This window comes from Danio rerio, chromosome 7 (assembly GCF_049306965.1).
Source record: "Danio rerio strain Tuebingen ecotype United States chromosome 7, GRCz12tu, whole genome shotgun sequence".
Lineage (NCBI taxonomy): Eukaryota > Metazoa > Chordata > Actinopteri > Cypriniformes > Danionidae > Danio > Danio rerio.
The window spans coordinates 12,270,532-12,289,489 of NC_133182.1; the positions used below are offsets into that span (position 1 = coordinate 12,270,532).

The 18,958-nt window shown below is 34.3% G+C and overlaps 1 protein-coding gene across 6 annotated transcripts in view; it reads right to left on the minus strand.

Moving 5' to 3' along the window:
• efl1 (elongation factor like GTPase 1) overlaps positions 1-18,958 on the minus strand; it is a 227,601-nt gene that overhangs the window by 151,537 nt on the left and 57,106 nt on the right. For 4 of the 6 annotated variants that reach the window (XM_692092.10, XM_068222543.2, XM_073908093.1 and 1 more), the window contains exons 13-15: positions 14,224-14,375; positions 10,099-10,265; positions 7,194-7,329 (exon numbers count right to left, since the gene is read on the minus strand). In XM_692092.10, coding sequence (XP_697184.6) covers positions 7,194-7,329; positions 10,099-10,265; positions 14,224-14,375 — 455 coding nt within the window. Of the gene's footprint in view, positions 1-4,140; positions 5,040-5,386; positions 7,330-10,098; positions 10,266-14,223; positions 14,376-18,958 lie in introns of those variants that run through there. The other 2 variants (XR_012383161.1, XR_012383162.1) reach the window with 1 other exon arrangement.

Sequence of the window (18,958 nt, forward strand, 5' to 3'; positions counted from 1 at the left end):
CCATTTTGATATTATTATTAGCCTGGTTGTTAAAAATAAAAAACATTCATAAATGCATGTTCAAGGATGACTTAGCATGTTGTTAGCATGTTTAACCCGTATTTTACATGTTTTACAACAGTGTTAGCATGTTTTAGTAGGTTAATAACCGTTCCCATCCTATTTGAATGCTAACATGTTACTAGGATGTTTTAGTACATTGTAAACATCATTTAACATGTTGCTAGCATGTTTAACACACTTCAGCTTAGTGCTACCAGGTTTTAACATCTTGTTACCATTATGCTAGCATGCTTTAATTGTTTTGGTTAGTAGCTAAACATAAATCATCATGTAAAACATGCCATGTTTTACATGTTGCTAGGATGAATTAACACATATTATCAATATGCTAACATGAATGTAACACTGTTAGCATGTTTTTAATACAATCCTATTTTTAACATTGTTCTAGCATGTTTATAGCATGTTTTACATGTTGCTAGGATGAATTAACACATATTATCAATATGCTAACATGAATGTAACACTGTTAGCATGTTTTTAATACAATCCTATTTTTAACATTGTTCTAGCATGTTTATAGCATGTTTTACATAGTGCTGGGATAAATTAACACATATTATTAATATGCTAACATGAATGTAACATTGTTAGTTTTTTTTTTTTTACTACCAACAATCATTTTTAACATTGTTATAACATGCATATAACATGTTTTACATGATGCTAGAATAAATTAACATGCATTAATATTATGCTAAAGTAAACGTAGCATTGTTAGCATGTTTGTACTATCAATAATCTTATTTAAACATGCATAGGTAGCACTCTAGCATAGGTAGCACTTTGTTAACATGCTGGTAACAGATTGCTAGCATAAATTATTATTTTAATAGATAAAAATCAATATGTTGTTGCAAGGACATCATTAGCATGAATTGACATGTTGCTAACATGATGTAACACATTCTCCATTATGAGATCATGTATTACCTTTGACTGTGGTGCATGGTATTTGAAATCTGGTCAGGGTTGTTTGAGGGCCTGATGCTCAAACTGAATTATGAAACAGCGTTTGGTAATGTTCACTCAACATTGTAGTGTTTTATTGACAAGTGCTCGCACTCTCCTCTTGAGCTAGCATTAGACGAACATGTCGATACATTAATGCTCCCTCTCCTTCATCATTTATTCAAACCTCATGAAATAAACAAGGGCTAGGCAGCTGGTCAATGTACAGTCACGCGACCACAGAGCAATATCAAGCCTTTGTCATGCAACTTAATGCTTACTATTGCACTGAACAGGGTGGTAAATTAAAACTGAGGATGAAAGCAAGGCATTTAATACATCAATTAGACACTTTTTTTAACGTCAATAAAACCTGACGCTCCAAACATGAATCATTTGTGACTACCAATAAAGCTCAATTGCAATGACAGCAGTTTACAAGCACATTTTGTTCTTGGAAATTGCTTGTAAAGTTCATTCTTGTAAAACAAACCTGAAACTACCAGAAACAGGGATTAAACATCTCATGTACAAGATGTTCAGCCAGTTAATTGACATCCAGATCCAGAAGCACTTAAAGTCTAAAGTCTCTGACTAGTATATGTATATAAACACACATGTATATAAATATATGTAAATATGTGCTTATACAAAATAGGCACTTGACATGGCAAATAAAAAAGAAGACAGCATTCCAGGAGAAGATCACGCTTCCTGCTGTAAAATATGGTGGAGGGTCCATCATGCTTATCAGTCAGGAGTCAGTTAATAGGCTGAAGTAACGACAGGGTTGGATGTTTCAGCAGGACAATGACCCAAAGCACAGTTCAAGATCTACCAAGTAATTCATGCTCAGACACGATACAATGCTCTAGAATGGCCACTCCAGTCCCCAGACTTGAACATCATCGAAAATCTATGGGTTGATTTGAAAAGGGCCGTTCATGCTCGGCACCCATCAAACCTGACTGACCTGGAGAAATTTAGCAAGGAAGAATGGACCAAAAAGCCTTCAGCAAGACTTGAGGGACTTTAAGAAAGGTCAGCAGGCTGTTCAGCAAAAGGTGCCTGTACATATATTGATGTCATTATTCTGTTGGGGTTGCCCAAATTTTTGCATCTGCCTGTTTTTGTTAAGACTTAAATTGCAATGCATCTGTTGATTAAATAAATGTCATGTCAAAACAGAAATGTTGCTTTTTCCCTAGGGTATAAAATATATCCAAATACATTTGCAAATTTGAAAGGCCAGCAGGATATCGCTTGCAATTATGGCAAACCTTTGCATAAGCCGTTTAAAATCAAGCACACCATTGTTTTTCTTGTGAAATTCCCAATAAGTTTATTAAGGTGTATGCATATAAATGGCCCACCCTGTGTGTGTGCGTATATATACATATACATATACATACATATATACATACATACATACATACATACATACATACATACATACATACATACATACATGTATATATATATATATATATATATATATATATATATATATATATATATATATATATATATATATATATATATATATATATATACACACACACACATACATACACATACATACACATATTTACATATATATACACACACACATATACACACATATATACACACACACACACACACACACACACACACACACACACACACACACACACACACACATATATATATATATATATATATATATATATATATATATATATATATATATATATATATATATATATATATATTATGAGTATTATATAGTACTAGTATTAGTATCATTCGATATCCCTGCACTGTATAAACAACAAAAATCTACTGTTGGGGTACAAACAAAAATGACTGACTTTGAAAACGTTATTAAAACATACAGGCAAACATGTTCTTATTAACAAAGGCGTTCATATAGGACACCCTCGAAACAATTAAGAGTAACATATTTATTGCAATTATTTATTAAATAACGCCAATGAAAAATGGATAAATCTTGGAAAATAGAAAAACTAATTAAATGCTTTTGAAATTAAAAGAATGGAAGATTTAAATTTGCATCATCAGTACAAGATCCAAGATTAAACAGTGAAGTCAAAATGATTCGCCCTCCTGTGATTTTTTTTCCCCCAAATATTTGCCAAATGACGTTTTATGCTTTTTTTATTCTTGAGAAAGTCTTAGTTGATTTATTTTGGCTAGAATAAAAGCAGTTTTTAAAACTATTTTAAGGTCAATATTATTGGCCCCCTTAATCTATATATATTTTTAATAGTCTACAGAACAAACCATCATCATACAATAATTTGCTTACTTACCCTAACCCACCTACTTATACAAGTTAAGCTTTTAAATGTCACTTTAAGCTGAATACTAGTATCTTGAAAAATATCTAGCCAAGTATTATTTACTGTCATCATGGCAAAGATAAAATAAATCAGTTATTAGAAATGAGCTATTAAAACTATTACGTTTAGAAATGTGTTGAAAAAAAAATCTACTTTTCATTAAACAAAAATTGGGGGAAAAAGTAAACAGGGGGGCTAATAATTCTGACTTCAACTGTATACGAATCAGCATCCTTCAAGAGCATGGCTTTAATAAAGCATGTTTTATTTATTATGTTCGTCAGACTACATGACAGAAGCAGCACGAGTGAAAAGTTCAGCAGCCGCAGTCGTGTGTGATCACTTGTGTTTATTGAGGCTGAAGGCAAATGAACGGAAAGAGAGGGGGGAATCAGGAATTGTTGAACCAAGTCAGTTTGAACTTCAGTATTTTGAGCAGAAGCCTTGGGGTTATTTTTAGTCCTACTTTGATGCATATTTGGTGTTGAAACATTTGTGACTGTAAACACAGACAAAACAGAGATGATGAAAAATATCTGCCAAAACATCCTAATTCAAGCCATGTTACCAGGGCAACAAAGTCATATATGTCAAAAGCATTTCCCCCAAAAACTGTTTTCTTTTTTTAGTGAAATAAATAAATAAAAGCTGGTTGTTTATGATGCCTGATTTAGGCTGTGTTTACCGTTTAAGCGTCTACACAGGCAGCTTCTTGACCAAAATAAAATTTCATGAGGGACTTTTAGCAAAATGTATGTTTTTTATTATTATTTTTTTAATGATGAAAGGCTGCAATCGATTGTTCAATAGGTCTCATGAAATTAAGGGTGCACATCTGTCCAGCGATGTAAAGTAACAAATTACAAATACTCAAATTGCAGTAATCGAGTGGTTTTTCTAAGGAGTTGTAGTTTCCTAAGTACTTATAAAAAGTGTACTTTTACTTTCCCTTGAGTACATTTTTAGTGCTGTATCGGTACTTTTACTCCACCATTTTTCTTCAACCTGCAGTCACTACTTTATTTCTTTTTTTGTCTATGGTGATTGGCTAAAGTAGAAAAATCAGTCCTGCGATTCCTGTCCAATCAAAGCACACATAGAAAGTAATCGCATCATGCTGATCAACCCCAAGACATGGATGCTTTAGAAATGCAGCAATAGAAATGTCCAAGAATATGTACAAAATCTTGACACACAATGACCCAGAGACTTTTTATAGGCTGCATGTCACTAATGAAAAAAATGAAGGATGTTGACTGTATGGTGACTGAAATCATTTAACAGTCTTAAACAATAATCAAACGGAACAAATAAAGAATGGAAGGAAGGGCCAAATGAAGGAAGGGCTGAACAAGGAATGGAAAGAAGAACCAAACGAAGGAATGACCGAACCAATGAAAGAAGTACCAAATGAATTAGGGAGGATTCAAGGAAGGACTGAACAAGCTAAGTAGGTAAGGAAGGAAGGAAGGAAGGACCTAATGAAGGAGTAAAATATATAAACAAATAAACTAACTAACGAAGAGAGGAATGAAGGATTGGACCAAATAAATGAAGGAAGGATTCAAGGAAGGACTGAACAAACTAAGTAAGTAAGGAAGGAAGGAAGGAAGTAGGGAAGGAAGGAAGGAATGACCTAATGAAGGAACAAAGGAAGGAAGGAAGGAAGGAAGGAATGACCTAATGATGGAACAAAGGAAGGAAGGAAGGAGGGAGGGACTTAACAAACAAAAGATCTAATGAAGGAAAAAACTAAATATGAATGAACGAACAATCTAATGAAGAGAGGAATGAAGGAACGAAGAAATGAACAAACAAACGATAGAACAAACAACCAAAAGAAGCAAAAAAACTAAATATGAACGAACAAACAAACTAATAAAGGAAGGAATCAAGGAAGGACCAAATGAATGAAGCAAGGATCCAAGGAAGGACTGAACAAACTAAGTAAGGAAGGAAGGAAGGAAGTAGGGAAGGAAGGAATGACCTAATGAAGGAACAAAGGAAGGAAGGAAGGAAGGAATGACCTAATGATGGAACAAAGGAAGGAAGGAAGGAGGGAGGGACTTAACAAACAAAAGATCTAATGAAGGAAAAAACTAAATATGAATGAACGAACAATCTAATGAAGGGAGGAATGAAGGAACGAAGAAATGAACAAACAAACGATAGAACAAACAACCAAAAGAAGCAAAAAACTAAATATGAACGAACAAACAAACTAATAAAGGAAGGAATCAAGGAAGGACCAAATGAATGAAGCAAGGATCCAAGGAAGGACTGAACAAACTAAGGAAGTTAGTAAGTAAGCAAGTAAGAAAGGAAGAAAGGAAGGAATGAAGGAAAGAAAGAAGGAACGAATGAACAAACAAAAATCTGACAGACGAACAAACAAACTAATGAAGGGAAGAATGAAGGAAGGACCAAATGAATGAAGCAAGGATTCAAAGAAGAACTGAACAAACTAAGGAAGTAAGTAAGCAAATAAGGACGGAAGTAAGGAAACAACGAAGGAAATAAACTATGGGATGTGGAGGAAAATTATTTGTCGACAGCGCTTAACCAACAATTTTAAACAAAGAGAGAGAGGGAAAAACATTAGCTGATGGATTCTTGGTAATATTTCTGGGAGATGACCATGTCGCAGTTTAGCTAAATTAATTCCCACCTCCTTCTGAAGTGACGTGCAATGCGCCTTCGCCATTTGCAATGCAATAAAACAGTATTTTCCAGACCAAATGAACTAAACCACAGATGTGAAAGCATCCTCAAAGTTTTCTAGATGTTAGTTTCAGTCTGTTAGCTTTAATGGGAGTTCACACCAACATTCTGAGTTTACTCCCTTCATTTGAGCATTAAATTTGCTTAATTCGTGTGTCAAATTCACTTCACAATAGACACAGATTTGCATCATGGGCAGGGCATTTGTCTGCCTGGTGACTCCAGTTTCATTGCTAAATGGCTAACATGGATTATATTGAGAGATTAGCTTTGCTTAATATGCTTTAGGAAGTCTAAAAAACAGCATAGATTTGTTCGGCGCTGTGTCGGAGTCCACTAGATCCTTTCTGAGGTGCACCCAGCTCTGTGCGTTTATTAACTCCTCCAGAAACTATACCTGGATTATAGAGGGTTTCAGCGGTGCTTCTGAATGAGCCGAGTCCAGTTTGATGAGCTGTTGTTCCATGTCAGCAGCAGACTTTCTCTTTGAGACACCAACAACAGGACCTACATCAAAATCACGGCCATACTAGAGCAAGCTCCTGATTGGTTAACAGGACACAAATGTCTGCTAAAGTTCAGATTTTTTAACTCGAGCGAATCGCGTAATTTGAGCCACCTCATCTTCGCGAATTGCATCATTTGGGCCACCTCATTCACGTGAATTGCACAGCAGGATGTCTATTCGCGTCTTTGCTTTGACTTAACATGTAAATTACTCAAGCTTGACGCTTCATCCGCATCTAGTGAGAATATCTATTAGTTAGTAGATAAAAAATGGTTGGTACATTAAGGCGGAAGTGACAAACTGCAATCTAAACTCAAATTGTGTCCCTGATTAAGACAATTCAAAGCCTGTGTTATTTAGCAGTTGTTATCTTGGAAAAACATACCTTGAAATCTTGTGACTGCCAAATCAGAATCAAGCAAAGCCGAGCAATAAGCAAAGTTCACAAACCCTGCTGTATTTTCTAATCTGATCTAAAGAACACATATCTCCATCTTGTGCAGACCAAAGCAACTATGACTGTTGTGTGAAGTCTTGAAGGCATCAACAGAGCAACCTGATGCGGTGCTATGAACCAAAAGCTGAAAACAAAACCGGTGTCCTACCGAGCACATTTCCCGAGGGAACTTCATCCAGCTCCTCCAGCTCACGACCCATCAGCAGGTAGAGACTGTCCACCGTACAGTAGGACATGTGCGGGATGCTGGGTAAAACATCAGATACTGAACAACCCTCAGGCAACTGAAGGAGAAGATGATCAACAAAAACACCACGTCAGCATTTTAAGTCATGGTGAATGACAGTATTTGAGAAATTCCATGCAAATGTCAACCTTGCTATGAAGTTTTCCCCAAAATAGTGATACCATTTCTACGTTTTTTTGTGTAGGCTTGTGTTTTACAGTACTGAAAAATGTCTGGCAATTAGTATTCAAACTATTATATTTGATTTACCAAAGTCACACAAGTGGCAATTTTACATTTCACATCCATTATTAAGTTATTTCTTCATAAATGCAAAATTGTTCTGTTCTGTAGTGAGCCAACTAGTGTTCAGACATAAACTCCAGATGTGCATGAACGGCGGAAGAAAGAGGTTCATGTTCTGAGACTTTGTGTGTGATTTTCTTTTTTTATATACACGATTATGCAGTTGAACTGTTGTATAAATGCAATATCACATTAGTAACAGTGCGATATGGCTGTATACTCGTGTGACATACATACATACATACATATATACACACACTCACACACACACACACACACACACACACACGTATGTATATATATATATATATATATATATATATATATATATATATATATATATATATATATATATATATATATATATGTATATATGTATATATATATATATATATATATATATATATGTATGTATATATATATATATATATATATATATATATATATATATATATATATATGTATATATGTATATATATATATATATATATATATATATATATATATATATATATATATATATATATATATATATATATAAATCCATATTTTTTATTTGTTATTGTTACAGCCTTATTACAAAAATGGATAAAATTCATTTATTTCCTTAAAATTCTACACACAATACCCCATAATGGCAATGTGAAAAAAAGAGTTTTTGAAATTGTTGCAGATTTATTGAAAACAAAAAACCTGAAAAAAATCACATGTACATACGTATTGCCAGCCTTTGCTCAATACTTTCTTGATGCACCTTTGGCAGCAATTACAGCCTCAAGTCTTTTTGAACATGATGCCACAAGCTTGGCACACCTGTCTTTGGCAATTTTTGCTCATTCCTTTTTGCAGTACCTCTCAAGCTCTATTAGGTTGGATGGGAAGTGACAGAGTACAGCCATTTTCAGATCTCTCCGGAGATGTTTAACAGGATTTAGGTCTGGGCTCTAGCTGGGCCAACCAAGGAAATTCAACCAAGTTGTGAAGCCACTCCATTGATATTTTAACGGTGTGCTTTGGGTCATTGTCCTGCTGGAAGATGAACCGTCGCCCCAGTCTGAGGTCAAGAGAAATCTCTAAAGCAGGTTTTCATTCAGGATGTCTCTGTACATCGCTGCATTCATCTTTCCCTCTATCCTGACTAGTCTTCCAGTTCCTGCTGCTGAAAAACATCCCCACAGCATGATGCTGCCACCACCATGCCTTACTGTAGGGATGCTATTAGCCTGGGGATGAGCTGTGCTTGGTTTTCTCCAAACGTAACACCTGGCATTCACTCCAAACAGTTCAATTTTAGTCTCATCAGACCAGAGAATTGTGTTTCTTATGGTCTGAAAGTCCTTCAGATGCCTTTTGTGGCTTCAGTCTGGCCACTCTTCCATACAGGCTTGATTGGTGGATTGCTGCACAGATGGTTGTCCTCCTGTAAGGTTCTCCTCCCTCCATAGAAGAATGCTGGAACTTAGACAGAGTGACCATCTTGTTATTGATCACCTCCCTGACTAAGGCCCTTCTCCCCTGATCACTCAGCTTAGATGGCCGGCCAGCACTAGGAAGAGTCCTAGTGGTTCCAAACCTCTTCCACTTACGGATGATGGAGGCCACTGTGCTCACTGGAACTTTCAGAGCAACAGAAATTTTTCTGTAACCTTCCCTAGCCTTGTGCCTCGAGACAATCCTGTCTCGGATGTCTTCATGCTTGAGTTGTGCTTTGACATGCTCTGTCAATCCTGGGACCTTATATAGACAGGTGTATGCCTTTTCAAATCATGTCCAATCAGCTGAATTGACCACAGGTGAACTCCAATTAAGCTGCTGAAACATCTCAAGAATGATCAGTGGAAACAGAATGTACCTGAGCTCAATTTAGAGCTTCACGGCTAAGACTGTCAATACTGATGTACATGTGATTTTCAGTTTTTTTTTATTTTTTTTTATAAATTTGCAACAATTTCAAAAAAATCTTTTTTTTTCACATTTTCATTATGGGCTATTGTGTGTAGAATTTAGAGAAAATAAATGAATTAAATACATTTTGGAATAAGGCTGTAACATAAAAATGTGGAAAGTGAAGCGATATGGATACTCTCTGGATGCACTATATATATATATATATATATATATATATATATATATATATAATTTTTTTCCCAATAGTGCAGCAACATTAGATGAATACGCATGTTGAAACAGTGCATTGCAGCCAGATCTCCTTCTGTTTAAGTGAATGCTACCTCTCTTAATTGGAAATCGTTGTTAATGACCGATGAGGCTGAAGTTTTATGCAAATTCGTCTCAGAGTCTTCAATGAATGCCTCAATTGTACGAGTCTGTTAATAGTTTCTGGGTAATAATGTAATAATTAGATCCAGACAGCTTCAAACATGGGGAAATTAATTGGAAACGAACCCGAACGAGGCAGTTCATTTACCCCAGCTCAAGTTCAGCTGGGTTAAGGATTATTAATTGTGTGATGATTACATTATGAATAACATTAATTGATGGATTATGAAGACAGACTCACGGCTCTGAGCGCCAGCGATGGGTCGTATTTTGGTCCGAGCACAAACACTTTCTGGCCTTTTCGGACCACGCCGCTGTAAACTCGGGCAAACGCCACAAAATGCTCTTTGTTTTCCTCCTCAACTGTAGTTTTGACAGAAAGAGCCTCGGTCTGCGCACACAGAGCATCTGCAACACACAAGTACACAAAATGCAGTTATGTATACAGTACTAAAATAAAATATAAATATATATTTAGAAACACATGCAAAAATATAAACATATTATTTCAGAAACTATAAAATAGATCGTTAACTTATTAAACGGAATTTATGTATTACATTATTATAATTATTACATTATATTTAGATGTTTAGTTAACAGTTTTACATTTTTTTTATTGTTCAATAATACATTTATTTAATAAAACATGTACATACATACTTTATATACATACTTTATATATTTTATTAATGTTTATTAATGTATTATTATTATTATTATACATTTATTCATTTTCTTTTCAGCTACGTCCCTTTATTAATCAGGGGTTACCACAGCAGAATGAACCGCCAAATATCCAGCATATGTTTTACACAGGGGATGCCCTTTCAGCCGCAACCCAACTCTGAGAAACACCCATACACTCTTACATTTACACACACTACGGCCAGTTTAGCTTATTCAATTCACCTAGAGCGCATGTCTTTGGACTGTGGGGGAAACCGGAGCACCCGAAGGAAACACATGCCAACACAGGGAGAACATGCAAACTCTACCCAGAAATGCCAACTGACCCAACGGGGGCTCAAACCAGTGACCTTCTTGCTGTGAGGCGATTGTGCTACCCACTGCGCCACCGTTTTAATATTAAAACTTTAAGCAGAATAATAAGTATATTGCAATAACACTGACATTTTAAAAAATATAATAGAGCAACTAATAATACATTCATTTCATAGTAAAATTAGATCTATAAGACTATTTTAATAATAATAATAACATAATAAAATATATTCAACATATTATAATTTATAATGGTTAAATTATTATTAGTTAATTATAAAAAAAATATGTTATATTCCTAAATATATTTATTCATAATGAGTTTCTTAAATATGCTATATATTATATTGTGAGTATTAGTATTTATAAAAAAATTATTAATACAAATATATAATGTTAACACATAGCACAAGTAATAAAAGTGTAATAAAAGTGAAGTTTCAAAGTGAAGTAAATAAATAGCAAATGCTGCGTATAACTAATTAAACTTACAGCCTGCATATCTGACACTAGGGCTGGGCGATATGGCCTTTTTAAAAAAATCCCAGATTTTTTCACAAAAAAATAAATCAATTTACAATATATGAACGCCTTTACGGGGAGGTCAGCAAACAGCAATGTTGGATGCCAACATTAGATCGGTAACTGTTTCCTTCATATGCGTTTCAAATGTGAGCTCTGAATTATGCTGTGTTTTGGCGGGCGTGTTTGTGCGTCCGTGTTGTTGCCTTGCCTCATTGGACTGGCTTCCTATAAAATTCAAAGTTGATTTTAAAATCCTTCTTTTCACTTAAAAAGCATTGCACAATTCTGCCTAGCCTAAGTCAGTGAAGTTATTAGGCTATATACAGCTTGTAGACCATTAGGGTACCATGATCAGTTTCTTGTGTCTATCCCTCAGTTTTGCTGCAAATCAAAAGGTGATCGAGCTTTCTGTGTTGCGGCCCTGGAACAATCTCCCTCTATGTATATATATATATATATATGTATGTATATATATATATATATATATATATATATATATATATATATATATATATATATATATATATATATGTATATATATATATATATATATATATATATATATATATATATATATATATATATATATATATATATATGTATATATATATGTATATATATATATATATATATATATATATATATATATATATTTATATATATATATGTATTTATATTTATATATATATATATATATATATATATATATATATATATATATATATATATATATATATATATATATATATATATATATATATATATATCCTTTTCTTACATTTATAAATACTATTTTTTTTATCATTTTATTTTATTGTAAAGCACTTTGGATCAACTAAGATTGTGTAAAATTGTGCACTATAAATAAAGTTTGCCTTGCCTTGTTTTTTTATTTCATTTCAAAGAGCACAACATTTCCGAGTTCTTCCTCTGCTTGCTGCATGTTGTTTGTGTGTTTCTATGACAATGTGGGCGGAACTATGAGAGCACACATAGGAGTGTCACATGTTAGATTAAAAACCAATTATCATTCAAACAAATTGATGAGAACTTCACACCCGAGTTAATCAATAAAATTGATTTTTCGCCAAGCCCGGTCTAACACTACCCCAATAATAATATTGCTATAATTTCAATATATCATGCAGCCCTATTTCAAAGTAAGTAAAGCTTTTTAAGTCAGCGTGAAATCAAAATGTACAATGTCTATTTTACTAGCTAACATTGTTATTCTTTAGGTGAACAATTCATCTGCGCAAGTTATACTACTGGAAAAAAAAAGGTTGCTTTAGTAATCTTTATTCAAATTCTGACAGTTTGCCTCTGTGTTTGGACTGGCAGTCCTTCTCTGATTATGTCAGTTTGACGGTTTAGTCACAATATTCTTAGTCTGGCCCCTATAACAGTTAGTTTGCTATGAGGGAATTATTTACAAAAAGTAAGCCCCGCCCCCTACTTAATATTCCGTTTCAGTTGGAGGTACATAAACATACTGAAATAAATGACTCTGCCTGTGTGCAAAACCGCCTATTACTCAGTAGGTACTGCATTTACTACTCAACCATTACAAAAAACGTTCTATACATCATGAATGCGATTAGTATATATGAAACCTGGACGTACTACATCTGCCACTTTTGTCATCATCACATGACCTACTTGTGTCAGTTGCGTCTCTTTACTCCTATTCATCGATTCTCTCGCGGTGCATCATAGGATAGTGTGGCATGGATTGATTCGCACTTCAGAATCTCGCCAGAAGTAGTAGGTCATCCGGGCACTTCTCATATACTGTTTATCGATATTCATGAATTTGGACACACTACTCCGCTCCATACTGTTTTTAGCACACTATATAATATGAAAGTACACGATTTTGACCTCAGCTTCAGCAACTTTCTGGTTCATGCGACTGCAGGTGCAGCTGAAGTATGAAACAGACATACACTATCAGGTTGCTTTATGCCGAGTTCAGACTGCACGATTTTCAAAGTAGTCGTGTCACAGATATTTTCACACTGCTTGACTATCTGGGTTAGCGTTTCGTCGCTGCTTTGTTTACACTGCAAGATGAATCGGCGACAGGGACATTCACATTGCATGATTTTACTATAGGAAGAATCGCCGACAACTTCGTCCAAACTACGTCTCACAGCCAAAAACACGTAGTATATCTTTTGTTATTAACTACATAATGAGAAAGAAGCCTTTAATGAGGTAGAAAATGTACATATTTGCTCACCTGGGTTTAAAGGGAATTAGCCATTTCTCCTCAACATTGATAATAAACTAATTTCTTTCTGTATGAAACGTCAAACAGACACGGTTGCTCCTGAGTCCTGTCAAACCTCCACTAGTTTTTCCTCCATTTCGTGGGTCCAAATAAACCGAAAAAGAGCGCTTTTAACTTCTTCCCAAGCCTCCCGCTGGCCTGCAGCAGGTATACACACACGCACACACAAGTGAAAGCTGCTCTCTCATTGGCTGTAGACGATCGCTGATGTTATTTACAGTCAAAACTCAATTCACACGGTATGATTTGAATCGCCAACAGCTCCAGATATTTAGCACGCCAAATATCTCGCAGGCATCGGCGATTCTCTACGATCGCGTCTTTGAAAGTTCATACTGTGTGATTGTCACTCACGTGCACGAGCAGCGATTTGCCTGTGATTTCAGGCATTTGTCTGCGATTTCTCAAAACCTGTCGGCGAGCCAAAATCAGGGCTAAAATCACACAGTCTGAACTAGGCATTAGTTAAAAACATAAACTCAACCACAGCGATTTTCCTCACTCAATTTCACACACTGATCATTAAAAAGGTCTTATTCTTGCCTGTGACACCTGCTGCGGCTGGGGCTGGGATTGAATCTCCTCCTGCATCACCAGACGCGAGGCTCTCTGCACTCTGATTGGCTGCTTGTTTCTCTGCGTGCCGCTGTCGGGCCAGTTCTCTTCTCTGGGAGATTTCCTCATGAGTCAGCGGTCTGAATAAACAACACAACACAAACTATTAACAGCGTCACAAATTTATACCTTCCAGCGATACCTTTAAAATAACCACACTCAATTTAATTTTCCATAACATGAAGAAATATTGGCAGGGCAATCCCTCACATTTATCTGCCGGAGTTAAAAAAAAAAAAAAAAGGAAAAAAATAACAATAAAACAAATAAAAAAAAAAGAAAATAAATATTTAGAAAAATTTTAAAAATAAATAAATGTAAAATATTTTCTTAATTCATTCATTCTTTCATTTTCTTCCAGCTTAGTCCCTTTATTAATCTGGGGTCGCCACAACGGAATGAACCACCAACTTATCCAGCATATGTTTTATGCATTGGATGCCCTTCCAGCTGCAACCCATCACTATAGACAATTTAGCTAACCCAATTTACCTATAGCGCATGTCTTTGGACTGCGGGGGAAACTGGAGCACATGGAGGGAACCCACGCCAACACGGGGAGAACATGCAAACTCCATACAGAAATGCTAACTGGCCCAGCCGGGACTTGAACCAGTGACCTTCTTACTGCGAAGCGTCAGTGCTAACCACTAAGCCACCATGCCACCCCTTGTTCCTCCACCTTTCACAAAATATTTTGATGTATGAAGTTTATGAAGAAATATATGAAGAGACTTTTAACAAGCACAATACAATTAGTTTCTGGAGACAATCAACTATTGCACCTTTAAGACTAGCAATGTGCGCTAGCAAAATAAACGTTGTAAATTAGCATTTCATGCAGGTTCTAAAAGATCAGATTTGTTTTAACTACAAAAAATGATATCTTGAGTGTGATTAAAGTCTCACTAAGAGAAAGTAAAGGGACAAAGTGTACCTTGCTGATGGAAAGTTCTGGCTAGTCATAAACAAAGCTTGTTATGATGATTTGAGAGAACACGGCCATGCTGAAATATTCCACTTTGGGGTTCATAAATTACATTAGAAGTAGGATACAGTCCAAACCTCAAACTCTCCACTTTAAAAGAGATTATATTTTTAAAATCATAACACATAATACCAAGTTACAAAATCTAGCATTAAATAAGCTGATTTGGGTCTTAATTACACTCAATAGATTTTGGACTTCCGCTCCATTAGAGCTTCAATCAGTCGAGTGGCTCAAGTGTTTCATTTCAGTGCTTCTGCGAATCCTCGTGTTTTCCTTTTTAAAGGTTGAACGTGTCGCTTATTGGCAATAATGGAAACAGCATGAATCTGCTTTACAAGCTCGGCCACTGCGGTCATGAAGTAATGGCTGCTGAAGCTCACCGAGAAGACTTTAAAAACCACAAGCTGGATTGTTTCTTAATGCTCTCAAAAGGGAGAAAAAAAACGATAGAGGAATGGAAATATGAATAGTTTCTAAATCTGTACACACAAAACACATAATCTACTTGCAAAACACACTTCATCAGTTTGGTCACAATGCAAGACGTTAAAGTACTTATGTTTAAGTACTTAGTGTGTGTGTGTGTGTGTGTGTGTGTGTGTGTGTGTGTGTGTGTGTGTGTGTGTGTGTGTGTGTGTGTGTGTGTGTGTGTGTGTGTGTGTGTGTCTGTATATATATATATACAGTTGAAGTCAGAATTATTAGCCCCCCTGAATTATTATCACCCCTGTTTATTTTTTTTTCCCCAATTTCTGTTTAATGGAGGGAAGATTGTTTCAGCACATTTCTAATCATAATAGTTTTAATAACTCATTTCTAATAACTGATTTATTTTATCTTTGCCATGATGACAGTACATAATATTTGACTTGATATTTTTCAGGACACTTTTATACAGCTTAAAGTGACATTTAAAGGCTTAACTAGGTTAATAAGGTGAACTAGGCAGGTTAGGGTAATTAGGCAAGTTATTGTATAAGGATGGTTTGTTCTGTAGACTATTGAAAAAAAAATAGCTTAAAGGGGCTAATAATTTTGTCCCAAAAATTATTATTATTATAATTTTTTTTAAAAATCAAAACTGCTTTTATTCTAGCCGAAATAAAACAAATAAGACTTTCTACAGAGGAAAAAAATACTATTAGACATACTGTAAAAAATGTCCTTGCTCTGTTAAAAAACATTTAGGAAATATTTAAAAAATAAGAATAAAATCAAAAGGGGGCTAATAATTCTGACTTCAACGGTATATATTCAGTAGGTGAGAGTTCAATGTGACCATTACCGCCAGAGCTTATACCGCCGCCGTTCTAAATTGCTGCCACTCTGTTTTTAGTGAATGACTGCAGTTTGTGAATAAGCCGCCAGGGGGCACAAAGGGACGGGGCGCGAACGGACAGAAATAGCCTATACAGCAGCTTTAAATATGCTACTGTGCTTATATATTAATTGGTTAACAATAATGTTGTATTAATCAATGTTAGTTAATGCGTTTACTAAAATTCACTAAGAATGAACAATAATTATGCAGCATTTATTCATTATTAATATAAAAATTACGCTTGTTAAAATTAGTTAAATTACGGCTTTAAAGAAATTAAACAATTAAAGGCTTTATTTTCATTAACAAAGATGAATAAATACCTCAACTAATTTATTGTTCATTATTTGTATATTAAATATATTAACTAATATTAACTAATGGAATCGTACTTTAAAGTGTTACAAATGTATTATTATTATTACTATTATTACTATTATTAATATTATTATTATTATTATTATTATTATATTTTTTATTATTTTATTAATCATTGTTGTTGTTATTATTATTAGAAGTAGTAGTAGTAGTAATTATTATTTTTAAAATAATTAAAAATAAATTATTGTTCGTTGTTATGATTAATAAATATTATCTTATTATTATTATTACTATTATTAGTATTATTATTATCAAATATTTGTTATTACTTTATTAATTGTTGTTGCTGTTATTATTATTATTATTTAAATAATTTAAAATAATTTATTGTTTGTTTTTATTATTAATAAATATGATATTATTATTATTATTATTATTATTATTATTATTATTATTATTATTATTGCTACATATTAAATTGTTAGAGTGATGAAAAAATGTCAATTAAATTTATATTAAAATCTCCTGCTACATAAATGTATAAATACATTTAATACATCTCACAAATCTCCACTGTTTAAAGACGATACCATTTTAATAAAGTGAGTACTTTAATATGCAAATACATAATATATTAACTTCTTAATACTTATATTAACATTTGTATGCATACTTATCTTTCAAAGAAACGGTATTGTAATAAATAACCTTGTTCACTGTACAATCAATGCACTTTGTGACACAAGTCAAAGCTAATTTGCACATACGCTCATATATAATTTCTGCATGTGTGTATGTGACACTAGTGCTAAACAGCCCAACCTATTTTCTGCCTGCCGACTGCCTTGTGCCATTAATAAAAACCACAGCAGCCGTGGCAGCCAATCAGAAGAGACAACATATTAGCGCTGCATGCAGAGCAAGTGTAAGAGTGGCTGACAACACTCCCACACATACACTCACAAACACACATACACACACAGATCATCGCTATGGCAACCCAAAAGGTGGAGGAATGCATTTGTTCTTTGTAGGTTTCTGACGCAGTTCATTCAATAGGGAAAAAAAAATGAACTTGACCTAATTGAAGGTCAGTTGTTTGCCATTTAGAGCCTTTAAGTCAGTGTTTCTCAACCATGTTCCTGGAGGACCACCAACACTGCATGTTTTGGAAGTCTCCTTTTTCTGTCACACCCATTACAGGTCTATCAGTCTCTGCTAATGAACCTAGGATCTAAATAAAGTGTGTTTAGTTAAGGAGACCTGAAAACTGTGCAGAGCTGGTGGTCCTCCAGGAACGTGGTTGAGAAACACTGCTTTAAGTGGATTGAATTGACAAGTGGAGAAAATATAATATAATATAAATATATTAAATAAAATATAAATAAAATATAATTTTGAACAAAAGTTTAGGGACTGGAAGAATATATATTTTTTCCTGTTTACATTTTTTTTATTAAAACAAAACAATATATAAAATATGGTAACACTAAAATAAGGTTGTATTGGTTAATTTATTTACTTAATGCACACTACCTGACAAAAGTCTTGTCGCCTATCTGAGTTTTAGAAACAAATAATAACTTGACTTCTGGTTGATCATTTGGTATCAGAAGTGGCTTATATGGAAGGTAAAGGCCTCTAGATTACACTAAAGTCCCTTTTAAGGCAAGTCATTTCACTCCGTGGCCATCTTTGAAACACCTCTCGGGAATTCAATTCAATTCAGCTTTATTTGTATAGCGCTTTTACAATGTAGACTGTGTCAAAGCAGCTTCACATAAATGGTCATAGTAACTGGATCAGGGTAGTTTAGTTTTTAGTGTTTAAGTTCCATTCAGTTTAGCTCAGTTCAGTGTGGTTTGAAGTCATTATGCTCAGGCATTCTGTTTGAATGGGTAAAACATCAAATTCTCCAAAATGACTTGCCAAGCTTACGATTACATTACATAATTCAAATAGCCAATAAAATTAAACAGCAACTGTCTATTTAGTTTAATTTCTAGTACTAGAAGGCGGTGCTTCATTCG